Source organism: Macrobrachium nipponense, chromosome 21 (genome assembly GCF_015104395.2).
Source record: "Macrobrachium nipponense isolate FS-2020 chromosome 21, ASM1510439v2, whole genome shotgun sequence".
Taxonomy (NCBI): domain Eukaryota; kingdom Metazoa; phylum Arthropoda; class Malacostraca; order Decapoda; family Palaemonidae; genus Macrobrachium; species Macrobrachium nipponense.
The window spans coordinates 27,585,876-27,604,378 of record NC_087212.1 but is presented as its reverse complement, the minus strand read 5'-3'; the positions used below and the strand labels follow the sequence as shown (position 1 = coordinate 27,604,378).

General features: G+C 37.2%; 1 protein-coding gene across 5 annotated transcripts in view; it reads left to right on the top strand.

Annotated features, from left to right (window-relative positions):
* Positions 1–904: 904 nt before the first annotated feature.
* LOC135197864 (outer dynein arm-docking complex subunit 4-like) overlaps positions 905–18,503 on the top strand; it is a 50,819-nt gene continuing 33,220 nt past the window's right edge. For 2 of the 5 annotated variants that reach the window (XM_064225054.1, XM_064225053.1), the window contains exons 1-4: positions 906–1,630; positions 8,976–9,402; positions 9,619–9,706; positions 10,397–10,609. In XM_064225054.1, the coding sequence (XP_064081124.1) occupies positions 1,465–1,630; positions 8,976–9,402; positions 9,619–9,706; positions 10,397–10,609 (894 nt within the window). In that variant the 5' untranslated portion in view covers positions 906–1,464. Of the gene's footprint in view, positions 1,631–8,975; positions 9,403–9,618; positions 9,707–10,396; positions 10,610–13,701; positions 14,092–18,503 lie in introns of those variants that run through there. The other 3 variants (XM_064225052.1, XM_064225055.1, XM_064225056.1) reach the window with 3 other exon arrangements.

The window sequence follows — 18,503 nt, the reverse complement described above, 5'->3', positions numbered from 1 at the left end:
ACACAGGTGGAAATATTGGTGAGTTTTCTATCCACCTATTGAAACCCTCTACCAGTTTTATGTATCAGGCAATCCAAAGAAACACTATCAAAACTATTCAGTGTAGTTTTATAAGAGAAAGTTTTGGTAAGAATATCAACATCAGTCAAGGCAAGTATAATCTTTGCCCTTTAATTTCAAAAGAAATATGTAAGATGTTTAGACATGAAGGGAAATAGTTGATAGACGGGGAAAGGGATTTGTAAAAGTTGACTTGGCACTAATGAGTATAGGATTCCACCCTTGAGCATTTGTCAGGTGTGAAGATTTGTTTTCCAGCTGTGTATATTTGTATGTGCTATGTTGCTAGTGTATATAATGTGAATTTCTACCACTTGGTGTCAGTCGTCTGGAGAAAACTTAGCAATAAAGCCAACACTGGTCAGGAGTCACAACTAAGTTTCATTTTCCTATGGTTTTAGATATATAAATCACGTGTCAGATTTATTACAATAGTTTAAATATACATACCTAAATATAATCATTCCTTGACATAGTCATGCATACACATATGATGGTACTAGTAATTATACTGCATGAACCCCTGTGTGTATAGTGTAAGAATTGTTCTTTTGACGTATGCACTTTTCTAAACCTCTAGATCATGCCGAGAGCTATGTAGAAGAACCCCTCAGCCAACCTTGGGTCCCTGAATTTCCCAGTTAAGCCTAATAAACACATTCTGTTGAGCAATGGCTTAAGGGTTCCCCTAGGAAGCGCCAGAATATGCCCTCTGCCAAACTGGGAACCCTAGGCTACTTCCAGAATTCCTGGAAGGACGCCTTTGATTATGCTTTTGATTTGGTTTAATAGTGAAAAAAGGCGCTCATTTTGGCTTCTATTTCCCGAGATTCCTATAAGACACTAGGTCTATCCCGCCAACTGTTCTGTCACCTTTTAGAAACTAAAGCTGAGCTTGGAGAGAACTCTGTAAGTCCCTGGAGCCATAGAAATACAAACTGGATTCCCAGTTTCGTCTGGGAACCAAGAAATTGAATGTCACAGAAAGTAGTATTTGGGGTTGAGTTTTTTTTTCATTATTATAGTAAATCCGATTTAATATTATTAGTTTTCCTCCAGGAATTCTGAAAGGAGCCTTGGTTCACCTGTCTGGCAGAAAGGCCTTTTTCTGATGCTTCTCAGGGGAGCCCAGATTCCACTCATCTACAGAAGTGGTCTTTTCCTTGAATTACTGGGGAACCAAGAGACCCAAATTTGACTGAGGGCCGGTTCTCTGGAGAACTAGTTGCAAAGTAGTAATTCACTATGACGGTAAATTCCAGAACGTAGAACTACCTGATTCTGTATGAGACTAAACATTTCCGCCTTGTAGAGACCTAGAAAAGAGTTTAAGTAAAGGGAGTATGTAAACTTCCAGCTCACCTAGAACATTCTCAGTGAAACCGAGACCACCTAATCGTGACTATGGGAGGTCCTGTCGAACTGATTGTCCTCTCCCCGGCACCTGAGGATGAGGATGAACGTGAGGACAGTTCAGAAGTCAGGACTCGAGAACAGGAACTCTGGCGAAGAGCCAGGATTGTGCCTGTTGCCACTCGACTTCTCCAGAGGCGGTTTTCGCAAGGGACAGGTAAAATGTTCAAAATATCTGTTTTTGTTAACTGTATTTGTTAGAGAGAGTGTAGTTATTGTTATGAATACCTAGTAAATTGGAAAAAAACTCTTAAGGCCCCCATACACTGAACGATTGTCTGACCGACTGTTTGTATCGTTCGCAAAAACACTGCGTATGGGCTTGTCTGAATGCAAAAGTGGGCGGAGCTTCGTGTCTGAACGATCCCAGTGGGATTCCGTCACGACCAGGTTGCTGGCTTGTGACCTAAGTCTGTCATACACAGGTCGTTCAGTGTATGGGTTTGTCTGCCTATATAACGCTATTGCGCGCGTCTCTTCTAGAGATGATGCCATGTCTTCTCGAGACAAAATCTTTGTTCAGACTGAAATCGGTCCGGAGATCGTTCATATTGCATGAATAGTATGTGTGGGTCGATAACGACAATCGTTCAGACAGTCGTTCAGACAATCGTTCAGTGTATGGGGGCCTTTAGGAAACCTGTTATTTCTTTATTCATTTATTTATTTAAACTGGGTTGCAGATTGGAGTAATTTTAGACGATTTAATACAAAATTTTGAACTATTAAGTTCCTTTAATATGACACTGACAAAGCTTATTAATACATATATATTGTATAGGTTTATATTTATTTATGTCCCGTAAGGGGGTTAGTGCCGTCAGTGTAGTACCTCATGTGGTGCAATGTAGGCTTTACTTAATTAAGGTTCTTCGCAGCGTTCTTTCGGCCCCTAGGTGTAGCCCACTTTCATTCCTTTTACTGTACCTCTGTTCATATTCTATTTCTTCCATCTTACTGTCCACCCTCTCGTAACAATTGATTCATAGTGCAACTGCGAGGTTTTCCTCCTGTTACACCTTTCAAACCTTTTCATTGTCAATTTCCGTTTCAGCGCTGAATGGCCTCACTTTGTAGAGACCGAAGTAATGATCAGTAATAATGTGAGATTAAGACATGAACACAGACTTGACCAGCTTAGCTTTGGCATGGTGAAGGTGAAGAATAGTAGGGATTTATTCAGGGTAAGAATGAAGTAAGTTTCGATATTCCTTCATTTTTAAAAATTATCTTGCCTATTTTACCCATCATTTATGGAGTTCGATGTCCTCTGCCAACCACTGTAATTATTCAAGCTTTTGAACTACCAGAATTGGTCGTGATATTTTCTCGCTGCCTTTCCTTTCGTCAACTTCTGCTAACTTGAAATCCCTACTTTGTTGTATTTATGCATTTTATTCATGGTTTCGTAGGGTACTGATCCCAGCTATAGTATGTAACTGATATTCGTATATTTTTCCTTGTGCCGTGATAAGGCATGTGCTTTTGTGCACCAAACATTTTATCTTATTTATTATAAATGGAAGTTTTGACTAGAACACATCAACGTCCATGTTTGGGAAAATGCGAGATCCCTTTGAAAAACCAGGAAAAACAGCTGGTTGGCTTTTGCTGTCGACCCATAGCTCTAAAATGCTGTGTTTGTAAGATAACGGAAAAGATGGGTAATTATGTTATACTTGGAGTGTAACAGTGATTGTAGCATTTTTTTTTAGGGGGGGAACTTTACTGTGACTTCGGGGTAGTACATTTTACACTTGATGTTTTAGTCCTAGTGTAGTCCTCTGTGAGTGATGCAGTCACACATCTGCTTGTTAAATGCCATTGTGATGGGAGTTAAATTAGGAGAACTTTCCTCTCAGGTTGCCGGGACTGGATGGTAACCATCTTTCCAAAAACCCGTACTTGGAGAGGGAGGCATTTACAATCTTAGTTGTAGGTTTAAGTTGATTGAAAAAACTGATCATAAAACTGAATTATTTATGTTTTTTTAGCATAGACTTTTGTCGCTTTTTATTAATATATATATATATATATATATATATATATATATATATATAATATATATATATATATATATATATATATGATATATATGGTTTTACAGGCAAGGGGTAAAAACATTTATTATGCAAGTATGGAGGAGTGAAGATTTTATGGTTATTTTATAGTTTTTCTTTGTATGTATAATATATATACGTATATATATATATCTGTGTATGCATATATATATACACTTTTTTCTTTTATTTAGTTTGTTTCAAGCGTCGATGAACCATAATTGCTTGAGGCTAGTCTACATAAATTAATCAATACATAATTCGGTTGTAGAGAGATCTTCCAGACAAACCAATATAAGACGGTTCAGGGAACACAGAGGAAGGTAAGAAATTAGGGTTCCAGTTCACTGAACTCATGCATTTCATTACTTTCCAGTAAGTCGCAGCTACTTCCGGGTACCCTGCGTTATTTATAGTTTCAAATTACTCTGAAGGAAATATTTTCCCCGCACTAAGTAACTTCTTCTTCTGCTATTTTTAGCAAGTTAATAACGGCAGCCCGTTATTAACCGACTGATGGGCTGTTACGGCATGCAATTACGCCATTAGTGATTTCCTCTCCCGTCATTGGCCTTCACCTCAATTTCGGTGATCTGGGTTCGGGGGTTAAGGTAGGTAGCCGTCGAAGGGTGAGAAGAATGATTGGCGGTTGTTGCTATGAATATTATTCTCGTTCTTAATGTTAGCAGTGTAAACTGTGGTATATATATCTGGTTGTCCATATAACAGTGAACTAAAAATACAACAAAGCCCTTTCCTCCTCCGTTGAAAACCAGAATTTACCACTTTAGAGAAATATGACACTTGGTCCTCGACGACGTATTCCTGATTTGCCCCAAATTAGTCGCAGATCATCGATCAGGTCACCGTCGCGGCACTCGCGCGTTGACTGGGAGTTCCCAGATCGGGGACCAGGTTTATCAGATGAAAGTGGGCGGGATTCAGGGAAAAGGTGGGCGGAGCCTGTCGGGGAAACACAACCAGTGGCAAGGTCGCAAGGTTCATTATAATCTCAGTCTTGATTCAAATGTGATCGTGGGAACCTGTCTTGGAAATTGGTGTCTGCTCATTAGGCGAGGTATTGCCTTCATTAATATTGTCTTCATTAACGTCTTGTTCCGTTGTTGATGATGTGGAATTCGTAGCATTAATTCTGTTTTGGGTGAAACGAACGAATTGAAGAAGAAATCTTTTTTAAATAAATAGTTCAAGTTCTTGATTTAACTGCTTCAAGTGATAATGAAGTTTGATTGGAACATTTAACGAGGAACTACATAGTTTAATTAGAATTTATCATTTTGTAGATATCAAAATTAGAAATCTCTCTCTCTCTCTCTCTCTCTCTCTCTCTCTCTCTCTCTCTCTCTCTCTCTCTCGCTCTCTCTCTCTCTCATTTATTTTATTTTCTGCAAAATACGTTCCTGGCCTTCCCAAGGAAGTCAAAGTTTCAATCTCCGGTAAAGGTTTCAGATACATGGAAAGCTGATGACGACATAATAACTCGCTCTGATATATAGGTAGCAGATCTGTTTCTGAACTAAAGCAGTGTACACACACACACACAAACTGTTTATATATATTATATTTATATATATTTAATATTTATATATATATATATATGAGTGTATGTATATATAAAGTATATATATATATATATATATATATATATATATAGTATAGAGTAGTATATGAGTAATGTATATATAAAAGTATATATATTAATATATATATATATAATATATATATATATACATATATATATAGACTATATATAACTATATATATAGATATATTATAAATATATATATATCTATATAATATATATATTATACTATATATATATATATATATATATATATATAGATATATATAGATACTATACTATATATATGATATATATATCATATATAATATATATATATATATATATATATATGAGTGTATGTATATATAAAGTATATATATATATATATATATATATATATATATATCTATGAGTGTATGTTTATATAAAGTATATATATATATATATATATATATATATATATCTATATATATATATATAGTATATATAATATATAGATATATATATATATACTATATGAAATATATATATATATATATATATATATATATATATATATAATATATATATATATATATATAAAACTATATAATATATATATATACTGTATTATCAATGTGTAATGTATACTTTCATGCCTAAGTCCTCTGTTTTAGCCTGTAGAAGTACGTAATTTTTTCTATTTTAGCCTGTAGATAAGTACGTAATTTTTTCCTGTTTTAGCCTGTAGGAGTACGTAGTTTTTCCTGTTTTAGCCTGTAGAAGTAGTACGTAATTTTTTCTATTTTAGCCTGTAGAAGAAGTACGTAATTTTTTCCTGTTTTAGCCTGTAGGAGTACGTAATTTTTCCTGTTTTATAGCCTGTAGAAGTAGTACGTAATTTTTCCGGTTTTAGCTTGTAGAAGAAGTACGTAATTTTTTCCTTTTTTTAGCCTGTAGGAGTACGTAGTTTTTCCTGTTTTAGCCTGTAGAAGGAGTACGTAATTTTTCCTGTTTTAGCCTGTAGAAGTAGTACGTAATTTTTCCTGTTTTAGCCTGTAGAAGTAGTACGTAATTTTTCCTGTATTAGCCTGTATAAGAAATACGTATTTTTTCTGTTTTAGCCTGTAGAAGGAGTACGTAATTTTTCCTGTATTAGCATGTAGAAGGAGTACATAATTTTTTCTGTTTTAGCCTGTAGAAGGAGCACGTAAATTTTCCTGTTTTAGCCTGTAGAAGGAGTACGTAATTTTTTCTGTTTAACCTGTAGGAGGAGTACGTAATTTGTTCATAATTCCGCCATCGCACCTCTTAGGTGATAAAGAAAGATAGTTGTTGCGTGTTCCTCTTTTCATAAATCTTTTACTGCATAACTTAGTATTAAACACAAACTTAATCGATAGTTTCAGTTCTTTTTTATATATGCTAAGTGTGTCACTGCTGGAAGCCTTTTAAACGCATCATTTTCGACCTCATGATATTGAAGTTTTTCTCCTGGTACAGAAGTCGTGTTCGCTTTGTTGTTTTCTCCGTTAGTTAAGATACTCATCCTGTCTTCTGTCTCCAAAGTATTCAGCTTGATTCATCATGAAAGGCTAACGGGGCTTGTGGCCCAAATGGCTGGTTGTCTTTGAAGGGAGTTCCCTTTTGAACGTCAGTTTATCTTTGTCGTGACTATGTTTGTCTGCTCCCTCATACTGGTGGCTACGTTTATTAGGTCGCTTCTGCAACTACAGTAGTAACATGTAAGTTCTTACCACAAAAATAGCTGAAATCTTTGCGCTTCTTAATTGTGGGTTACATTCAAGCTTTCGTGTTTGTGTGTCGTAGATTAAGAATGAATCTGAATTATGGGCGTCCCGTCAAATTTCAAGAACCGTAATTAATGTCGTAGTGGGATTTTGAATTAAAGTTGCATGACATACGAGTGGCGCAATACGAAATATTGCCGGCGTTTGCGTTATGTTAGCTAATAAATTTAGAATTTTTAGCTCTAAGGAATATCTGCGTATATACTACATATGAGGTGTTACTCGTATTGCATTACATACACAGTATACATAAAAATACGTATACGTGAAAATATTATACGGTATTGCCCCAGATCTCGCGAATTTGTAAGTAACGCATCTTTGTTAGAGTTGTTGAAAGGTATCTATCTGCGTAAGGGAAAATAGAAACTTCTAGTATTTTCACTAACTCGGGGACTAAGCCTATAAATTACTTTGTAGTTGGGCGGGGGCGGGGGTGCGGGGGGCCGCTGTAGGAAAGGTCTATAGAGGAGCCTAATAAGGTCTGAAAAAGGTGTTTCGCGTTGAGTTAAAGATACCGGAATTTTAGGATAGGATATATATGATTTATTTATTAGAAGGATAATTAATAAATAAGTAATGAGCGTGTTAATCAGTGCATAAAAATGATTTCTATGAAAATATAACGTATTTATTTTAATTTTCGTTGTCGAAACAAGCTTCTGCATTTGACCGTAGATTTTAGCACGTTTTAACATACGTTAAAGTTAGGAATATAATGTTTGCAACTTAAGCGTGAGGGGAAAATCTTGCTCGCGTCCCGAGTAAGTTGGAGGTCGTATCACACCTTTTTTTTTTCTTTTAACATTAACAGCATAGTTGCTCGAGTTCAGTATTTCTTTTAATTTACACTAGCACAGTTGTTAAGTCATTCAAATGAATTGTACGGGTGGAATATTCATAGCGTTATACTGTAATTAGAAAATCAGTAGGACTTGCAATCTTTTAGTTAAAGAATCTGTTCTTGACATTGCCTTTTAAGGATTTGCTGAAAGTAACGGCTGTAAATGACATTCTACTGTTAATATGTAGGAATGTAATCTGATAGTAATAATAATACTTACGGTTGCAACTTATACACTTCTGCTTCTTGCAAACAACGAACCCCAGGCTATTTATGGCTCTAGAATATTTTTTAGACGATATGTTGCCGGTGACTCTGCTTTACAAAGTCGATTATTATCCTTCTGGACTTTTTCTTCACTTTAACAACCAGTAAGTCACAACAAATCTCTGGCTATTTTGAGCAAGTGGCAGTAGTAGTTATTTTTGCGGGCGTACTGTCAAGGGAGTTTTTGTCTAGGGAATCCTTCCTTATGCACTGTATTGTCCAAGTTAGGTTAGGATTATATCCACGAAAAAATAGGAAAAGAAAAACTGACCAAGTTAAGTACATTAGAAAACAATTCTAAATAGCATAGACAGAAACACATTTTGAAATTATTAGAACTTTGTGAGGAAGAATACAAAGGCATCTGTTCTTGTCACGATATTTCTTGGAAGAATTGTTATTTATTCGTACGCAGAAACTTACGTGAGTGCTCTTATACTTACATACTTACATATGTCTGTTTTGCCATATTCAACTTTTTTTTCAAATCAAGAAAGATAATGGGGTTTGGAAAAATGTGAAGCAGGATAAGTTGAAGTTGTGACAGTCCTTTTAAATTACATAAGAATTGTTTAGGGTCAGGTCTAATAACGAGTACGTACATATACCGAAACTGGCCCCGTAGGTTGGTAGTGCCGTCAGTGCACCTCATGGGGTGCACTGTAGGCATTACTAAAGGTTCTTTACAGCGTCCCTTCGGCCCGAAGCTGTAAACCTCTTTCATGCCTTTTACCGTATCTCCATTCATAGTCTCTCTCTTCCATCTTACTAATCATCCTCGCCTAACAATTATTTCATGATGCAACTGCGAGGTATTCCTCCTGTAACACCTTTCAAACCTACCAACTCTCATTTCCTTTCCAGCGCTCAGTGACTTCAAGTACTTGGCCTTTGGCCTAATGTCTATACTCCACTCTTAGAAACTGAAAATGATCACCCATCTCTTTGATTTGCAGAAAGCTCACTCACTTCCTCCCAGTATCAGAACTTAAGAAGGTGTCGACCGAAGAGCAACAGTAGCGGGGACATCGGAACAGCGCTCCTCGGCCACAGGAAACCCAGAAGCAAAATCCCCAGGGGCCGCCAGTTGAGGAGAAGCAACAGCAGCGGCGACTTCGTGTACCACCAGCCTCATCCTCCCCAGAGGAGCGACTCTGTTCAAGAAACCAGCGCCTGTAGACCCAAGATCTGCAAGCGCTTTTTGAAGTCCCAGGAGGGGGCTCATGCTGATAAGCTAGAGCCCTTGCGAAGGCCCAAGAAGAGCGACGGCAGGAGTAGTAGTACTATCCCGCCTATCAAAACACCTGAATCGAAAATGAGTGAAACCTTAGCTCCTCCCGATGCGGGATCAAGAGCAGCTTCGCCTGAGCCCGGTGGCAGAGGGTGAGAATTGTGCGGGCGATTCTAGTCCAGAATAACTGTGGTTTTCTAAATTTAGCTATGGATCCTTTTGTAGAGAACCTAACACGTTACGAAATGAGGCACTATGAACATTTTGTCTATGGACGGTAGACCATTATTGATAATAATAATATTTGTAATAGCATTTGTCTTGATTATTTGTTTAGCGGTTTTTTACATTTATCTCTTCATCTTCAGATCTCCCGGGAGCGGCAGAGCGTCGCCAAGTGCTGCTTTGGACGAAAAGGCTAAGTCTATTATTAATAAAACGTCTGATACAGATAAAGTAAGTCATTGGCTGACTTTTTCATCTTTCTGAGTGTTCGCATTCGGATATCGCTTCTCTAATATGAAATTTTGTTCGTAAGCGTGAAAGAAATGTAAAAAATGACTATTGAATGTACTCTGCTGGAAAATAAGTTGTTTTCTTTTTAAATAACAACTTTGCAAATTAATATCTAATTCAACCCAAGTAAGACAACAAAAATATGAAAATAAAGTATTGTATGATTTCGGAGAGCACATTGCTGAAAGAAATTTTATCCCTAAAAGAAATTTCTGAATTTGAGAAAATGTACTTCCATTTTACAGTAGAATTATACATTCATGCTATGAAAAAAATGCAATGTCGTAGATAAATATTCCTTCCTTTTAAAAAGAAAGTCTGATTTAACGACATTTTTTCCGTAGGAGATTTTTCCAGATGAAACACTTTTTTTTTCTTCTTCTTCTTCTTTTCTTTTAAGGAATTACCCCAAAGTTCCTTCCATTTTAAGACAGAAAATTTTCTTTGCTCTGAAAAATATTACTCTAAATATATTGCTTTTACGAGGACCCCTTCTCTTCATTTGAGAAATCTGGCCTCATGAAAATTTCTCCCTTCATGACTGACTTAATTATTGACTATTAATGGCAACGGTTCGCCATAGTGTCCCCTCTGTGACCCTCGTTGATTTCGCCCCTCTCGTAATGGCAGGTCATGGAACAGTATCTGGGACAGGACAATGAGGACAGCGGGAAGAGTAAGTCCGGAGGAGGGGGAGGAGGAGGAGGAGGCGGGGGTGGAGGAGGGGAGCCCTCCGCCCCTCCCTCCCACTCCCGAACCAAACCCGTGATAGAGGACCGTGCCCTGCAGGCGCTGCTCGCATCCCGAAGGAGGAGTCTGGAAAATGCTGGCAAACCAGAACCGGTTGGTGGTACCCTGTGTGTGTGTGTGTGTGTGTGTATGAGGTGTGTGTGTGTGTGTGTGTATGAGAAGGAGCTTGCATTTTTGTGCGTGAGCGGAAGTTGCGTGCGTGTGAGTTTTTGTATGAAGAAATTGATCTTTGTAATGCTGTTGTGGACGTGATTGGATGATGGGCTGGTTTCATGTTTGTTTTTGATAAGGCAAGATCTTGTGTCGCGGATGACGTTGTATGTGTAGTACCGTATGTTTTGGCGATGTGTTGTTTGTGAATATGTTCTTGTCCTTCAAGATACTTTTGTTGGTGAAGGAAATTTTTTTCGTGTGCAGTTAATGTATGTCTAAAATCCTTCAGTATATTTCTGTTGGCGAAAGTTTTCAGTGTTTTCAGTTATTCTGGAGTAAAGTTTAGCCCTCGCAGAATATCTGAAGCAGTTATTTTTACGTAAAAAAATGAAGCATCACATGAATTAATGCCTGTGATATTGAAGATATATCTTGATTTAAGGATAAATGAGATTCATGTTAAATTATGTCTTCCCGAAGGTAGTTATTGAATTAGGTAGTTTGTCAGGGATCACTTAAATAGATTCTAGTGATCCCTTTAAATAGGCCGTTAACGAAGTGCATGTGTCCTTAGGAATGGTACATGTTCATGTCAAATTATAAGCCTTGAATTAGGAATTTTATGATGTCATCTTTTAATTTTTTTTAGATTTTCAATATTGTAATGGGTCTGACCTGCAAAGTACCACATATTTATTGTATATATTGTATGCATATTAATTCTCATTTACAGATGTGCATATTTATAGAGTGCTTAGGCAGTGTTTACCACACACACACACACACATATATATATATATCTATAATATATATATATAGATATATATATATATATATATATATATATTACCCACACAGTGGTCCCTCCGTATTTGCGTGGGATGTTTACCAGAACCCCCTGCAAATAGACAGAACTGTGAACAGTTGAAGCCCCTATAAAAATGCTTAAAATGGCCTATTTTGTCAGTTGAAACTCGAGAAAACACCATGATAAATGTTTATACCTAGTTATTTTAATAGTTATATCACAAAAATTCCATATCATGATGAATTTGATAAAAGAAAACCAGGAAGTTGTGGATATTTCTCATAGAAAAATACCGTGAATACGTGAATTTCCTACAAACAATGGTTGGATATATTCCAGAGAGAAATCTGCGAATACGTGAGTCCACGAATCCAGAGAACACAAATACGGGGACCCACTGTGTGTAATATATATATATATATATATATATATATATGTGTGTGTGTGTGTGTGTGTGTGTATATATATATATATATGTATATATATATGTGGAAGTATAGGGGACAATAAGTGTATAATTCGTAAATATTGGTAGGGAAGAATAGAAAACCTAGGAAATGCTTCACGGATGGAGTGGAAGAGGTATTTGAACAGAAGGGCCCTGATATCTGGCAAGCGAGTGAGTGCATGGAAGATAGAGGTCTCTGGTGCAGTATGCATGGTGGTTCGACCCCACTGGTGATGACCCTTTTAGTAAGTGAAATGGCTCTAATATTGTGGAAGGTTGCACGCAAGGGTTTCATTCTTGAATCGGCTATCAAAAGATGAATGTGTTAGTGACTAGGGTCCTGTTTTCTATCTTGTATTATATACATGTGTATATGTGTTACATTTATATGCGTCTTACTTTGCAGTGCAAAATTAATGATGTGAAAGCCTTTGAGGATAAGTTAATTGAGTGCTTAACGTCATTTCTTGACTAAGGAAGCGAATGAAGAGGAAAATCAATGTTCCATTCATGATTAAATCAGGTGATTTTTTAACCAACACAAAATGTGTTAGTTTTTTTTTTTATAAAGAAAATTCTACGCGTTCATTTGGATAAGAGGTTTCTGTTTCTAGTTTAGAATGTCTGTTTTTATGCCTATTTTGTTGTATTGCTTTAAGAAATAGTATGTGTGTTCCCGCTGAAGAGAATTTTGTGTTAGTGTTTACTGTCTTATGAAGAGAAACATACGAATTAGTGAGATGAAAGATGAAGTATTTGTGTATTTAGGTGAGCTTGATGACGTCAGGTTAGTGACTGTGGGAATGAAACTTCATTTTGGAGTACGAGTCAGTAGCATTCTTTTCCTGAACGACCGAAAGTATTTTTACGAAGAAAAAAGTTTAAAATTCAGTCGACCTTGACTTTAGATTCAGGAAACGAGATTTTTAGGAGTCTTAAAAAAATGACCATTCCATGACGACCACTTCCAGTGATTTACACGAATAGATCACTGTCGCTGTGATGTTTTTTATTTATTTTTTTTTTATTTTGTTGCAGTTTTGTAAATAATCGAAAGCTGTACCTGTCTATACGTATCGATACATTTCTCCATAGCTAGAATCGACATGTGTTAGTACTATGCATCCACGATAAAAGAAGCCATCAATGGTTCTCATTTATATGAATCTTGAAGGATTGCTGGGTAAAGTTTTATTATTCATATAAAAAAAATTTATGGATTGAGGATATACCTGTGCCATTTTATTAATCATGAAGTTTTTATTCCTAGTTTTCTTATTTTTTATGGATACATTCGAGGAGCTTTGATCCAAATCTTATCCTTAAGACGATTGGTGTAGAAGCCCAAGTTTTCGAATGTTAGACTAATAATTAGGCAATTCGACATCTCTCAGTTTCATGTTAATCTATGTAAGAAGAGAAGTTAGTGCAGTTTTATTTCTTATGCTTTTCAGGATTTGTTTACTCAGTTATGTAAGTTGAATGCCCAGGCTATACATTATATATATATATACACATATATGTATCATATATATATTACTATATATAGAAATATTATACATATATATATATATATAGATGTATCTATATATATTTATTGGTTATATTATATATATATATATATATGTATGTATGTATGTATATTATATATGTGTGTATAGTTTCGTGGTGTTTTTAAAGTAATTACATTATTCCCAAAATGGATGTCTTATATAGAGTGCGAGGAATCAGATCGAATATTGAAGCTAACACCATATTGAATAAGCTTACGCGCGAAGAACCTGCACACCTAAGTAATTATTTCTTGGGTGCTTTCAGGCATCACATGAGAGAGATCAGGTCTTACAGTGCCACGTGAGTGGCTGCGAGCAAGAAGTTGACATGGCCAAAGCCAAAGAGATCAGAATCCATTAGTTTAGCATAAATGACCGAATTAGGATCGACACGCATACTTGAATGACAGAAAGAAAAATGAACGTATTTGAAACAGCACGCAGGACAGTGAAAGTAACATAATCTCAATTACCCTTTTAGCGAAGAAAGAAAGGACAGGAGAAAAACGGAGAGGGAGAGGAAGAAGAAGAAACGAAAAAGCATGTTTCCGAGGAGGCGGCGTGTATGGCGCAACAGCCCAGCGAGACACCTCCCTGGATGAAATTCGAGGTGGTGCGTGGCGGGGCTTAATACCCACAGGAGGGGGAGGGTAGGGGACCAGGGCCTGTCCATTACAAAGAAAAGAGGAGGGCGGGGGGAGAGGGAATCCATCAGTGCAATGGATTGAGTGACACTCCCCAAATGGAGTCTTTTCATTACCTAAATATATTCTGGAATAAATAGCTGATGTTGGTTGGATAAAAATGAGCTATTACAGACGGGAGATGGGCGTCCAGTCCGCCACAAGGCTACGGCGCTGTTTCATCGGATCGTTTTTTTTTTTTTTTTCTTTTTTTTTTCTATCTTGAATCTCTTTCGTTCACTTTCTCCGTCGTTGTGACGGCTATTGCTTGTCTATTCAGTTGTACTTCTGTGTCTGTACCTTTATTTTTTATCGTTATTTTTTTCTTTTGCCAGTCTGCTGCCTGCACGATTGTTTTACATTTAGAGTTTGTCGATGGATGCCTTCCTTTTTCTACCTCACACGCACCTCTGTCCCCCTAATTTTCTTTTGATGAACTTCCACCGATCTCTCACACCATATTTCAGTAGTCTCTCTCTCTCTCTCTCTCTCTCTCTCTCTCTCTCTCTCTCTGTTTGTTTGTGTGTGTGTGTGTTAGTGCTTGCACTTAGCGCGTAACTCCACCATAGCGACCTTACGTAACATTTTGTAGTCGTGAAGATTTTTGGTTGTTGTATGTTTCGTAAGTATAAAATATTAAGGAATAACATCAGGGATAGTAAAATGAATGAATAATTTTATCATTATTTACCAGAAGATTAATTGGCTCTTTGTGTTTATTGATTGACCATTTCCGTGATCGTATGCAACAGAAGAGAAACGATTAAACACTGCCGTCTGCATTTTCGGAAAATGCACCGACTGGAACCATCTCCCCGTGGGGTTTCTTTCCTGCTACAATTATGCTCAGCTTTGTTATGGCGGAGTTTATGGCAGCATAAACTCCCGCGACCCGTCAAAGACTTCCAGGAAACTGTCCTTTCATTCGTCATGAGGTAGAGTGCTGACTTATTATGGCAGGAAGTTAGCCGCATGCAAAAAAACGAAGAGCGTTCGTCAGCTATTTTTTTTTGCAGTCTGTAATCTCTCGTTTTTGTGGATGAAATAACTAACTCTTTGATAACGCTAACTGACGTAGTGGGTATTGTTCATTAAAAGCAAGATCTTTGCCCTATGCCTCATGCTTCACGTGTTCGATGTTTGCATGGTAAAGCAATGGTAATATGTTGGCGAACTAGGTAGAGAAAGGTGGGGATGGTAACTTTGGTCACCCGTAAATCAGGGGCTGTTGAGATACATTTCACTGGATATCGCAGGACGATTCTAAGGCATCAGAATATACTGTATAACTTACTGTAAGACTGTGAAACTAAGGATTTAACCAGGGGGTTCACGAAATCCCTGACACTTTCAGGGAATTTATGAAATCACCAATTCACTTAGGGGCGTCTGATCCCCGAGGGGTTAGTACTAAGCTGTTTCGCCTAGTTTAGTACTATAGTAGATTCACATCAACCGTGCGTCTGATGTCTAGGCCCGTCCCTTACGACGCTCCTGATTGGCTGTTGATAAGGCAGTCACAGGGCTGGAAACTGTCTCTCGAGAGAGTTCACATAGGTAGGATGCATGTTCCATCTCTCCTGAGGGATACATCTTTCAAAAGTATCCTTCGGGAGAGTTGGAACATATATTCCGAGGTCCTGCATATGTGAACTCTCTTGAGAGACAGTGTCCAGCCCTGTGATTGGCTTATCAGCAGCCAATCAGGAGCGTCGTAAGGGACTGGTCTAGACATTAGATGCACTTTTGATGTGAATCTACTATAGTCCCTCGGGAGCAAAAGTTCCTAAAGTGAATCGGTAATTTCACGAATTCCCTGAAAATTTTAGGGATTTCGTGAAATCCCTGGTTTACAATCTCACAATCTTACTGTATCATACGCATATACCATAGATACAGAGTATGGTGTATATAGATAGGTACCACCCTTTTGTTCATTTCGCGAAACGATCGATAAACAACAACACCGTTTGTTCGCCTGGCCTTCTTCTTCATTTCCTCATCTTTTCGTTCTATCCCTTTTTTTTTTTCTTTCGTGAGTGACACGACGCCATTTATCCGTCGGAATATCCATGACGTGCGAAGGTGGTCTGAGTCTGTCCAAATGATTCGGGGAATAACCTGGCCATTTGCGGCTTAAAGGAATTCCAGCACGAATACTTCCCCCTATGATATTTGTCCGGAACGAACATTTCGTGACCTGCGAGTTTCTTTTCGTTCTTGAATTACAGGTTGAGATTTATCTGTATGTTTCGTGTACACACTCTTTTGTGTGTGTGTGTGTGTGTATTTGTGTGTGTCTTTCTGATCGCTCCTTCCCTCCCACTTCTAAACTACATAATGCTTTGTCTTCCTCAGTGTTCCCAAATACCGGCCGACGAGTCAGTTTCAGAGCTGAATCTTCCATCACCTGTAATGTGCTAATGAACTGAATGAATTTCCCGCTAAGTTAGATGTATGATGCTTCAGTATATGTTAGCGTGTTCATATGAAGGAAAATGCGGCGATGTTCTTAAAAATCATCTCCCGAAATGGCAGCTTTTGTCATTGTAGGTTTCTGAACATCATCCAGTGACTGCGCATTGCCAAGGACGTTTCTGTGTGTTGCTGCAAGGTGGAAATTTTCTGTCGCATTTCAATGGACTCAAGTTTACCGCATACAGTCTGCCTTGTGCGGCCAACTGCTGATGGTATTCAAGGCTCATTGCAACTTGCAACATTCCTTTGAACCAAGTTGGGCTGTTTTCTGCCTATAAATTTCTCCTTGGGTCTTTTTTTTTTCACCTATATACCTGTTTAGCTTCTTGAACTCCAGCTGGCTGTATTTTTCATGTCACTCAAGAATAAGCCTTCTGGCCAACCTTATGAATTTCAAAATATGATAGGTTATTATATAATATTTATATATAATATATTAAACTATATAAATATATATTATTATATATATTTAAATAGATATAATTATATATCTATATATATATAATATATAAATAATATATATATATTATATTATTATATATATATATGAAATTGTAATAGCCGCAATGCCCTCTTAACTTCTCGAATTCTTTGCTCTTTTTTTTGGATACGCTTGTCACTACAAAGCCTTGAGCTCCAACTTCAAAGATATTTGGAGAAATCACGATGTCCGGTAGTGGGAAACGAACCCGCTATACCATAATCACGACGCATCCAAAATAGAGCAAAGAATTCGAGAAGTTAAGAGGGCATTGTGGCTATTACAGTTTCATATGTATCTGGTAAAAAATGACCAGTAGATTCTACACACACACATATATATATAGAAACCTATGTTACATATATTAATATACTTATATATTGTAACCATAACCAAAAACATCTTGGTTTCAGCGACCTCGCCCCAACAAATTTGCCGAAAACCAGAAGTTGACGGACTGCTCCATGAGCAAGAGCCAGTGCTGGCATGACGCCAGCTTCTTCATACACAATAAAACAAGAATTCCAAGATATTGCAAATTCTAAATTTGCAATATCGTAATAAACTGTTATGGAATAAAAATCCACAATCATGTAAATGAATTGTATTAATATGCAAGAGCTAAAATATAGAATGTCGGACACCTGAACGGTGTTCGTCCGGTCACGTATTCGCAAGTCTGTTTTATCTTCGGCAAATTAATACAATTCATTTATATAATTGTGGATTTTTATTTCATAACAGTTTATTACCTAAATGTGGATTTTTATTTGATAAACGAAATGATACATGAATCAGTTCTTGATTTCGTGTGCCGTCAGTATATTGATGTTCTTAGCAGCTGCAATACCTTTGACTCTTTTTACTGTATCTCCATTTATATTCTCATTTTCCATCTTAATTTCCACCCTCGCCTAACAATTGATTCATTCTGCAACTGCTAGGTTTTCCTCCTGATACACATTTCAAACTGTTACTGTCAATTTAAGTTTAAGCGCTAAAAGACCTCATAGGTACCAGTGCGTAGCCTTTGACCTAAATTCTGTATTCAATTCAGTGTCCGTATGTGTGTTTGTATATATGCATGTATGGCTATGGAAGCCAAGTGGCCGGAGTTGCTCTCCTGCGAAATGTTCTTTCTGAAGAAGAAGAAGAAAAAGAAGAAGAAGAAGAGACCTTCCATCATGACTCATGCGCTACCGGACTGGACTGACTCGATCTTCCGTGACCCGGATTGATCGGCGAGGCGAAACATGGCAGTCGAGGCATAAATAGAACTTTACAACAATGTTTTTCTCTCCATCCCGATATTTTCTTCTTCTCGGATACGAGAAATCCTGAAATAGTGTCTTTTCGTAATTCCGCGTTAGCGTGATCTTTAAT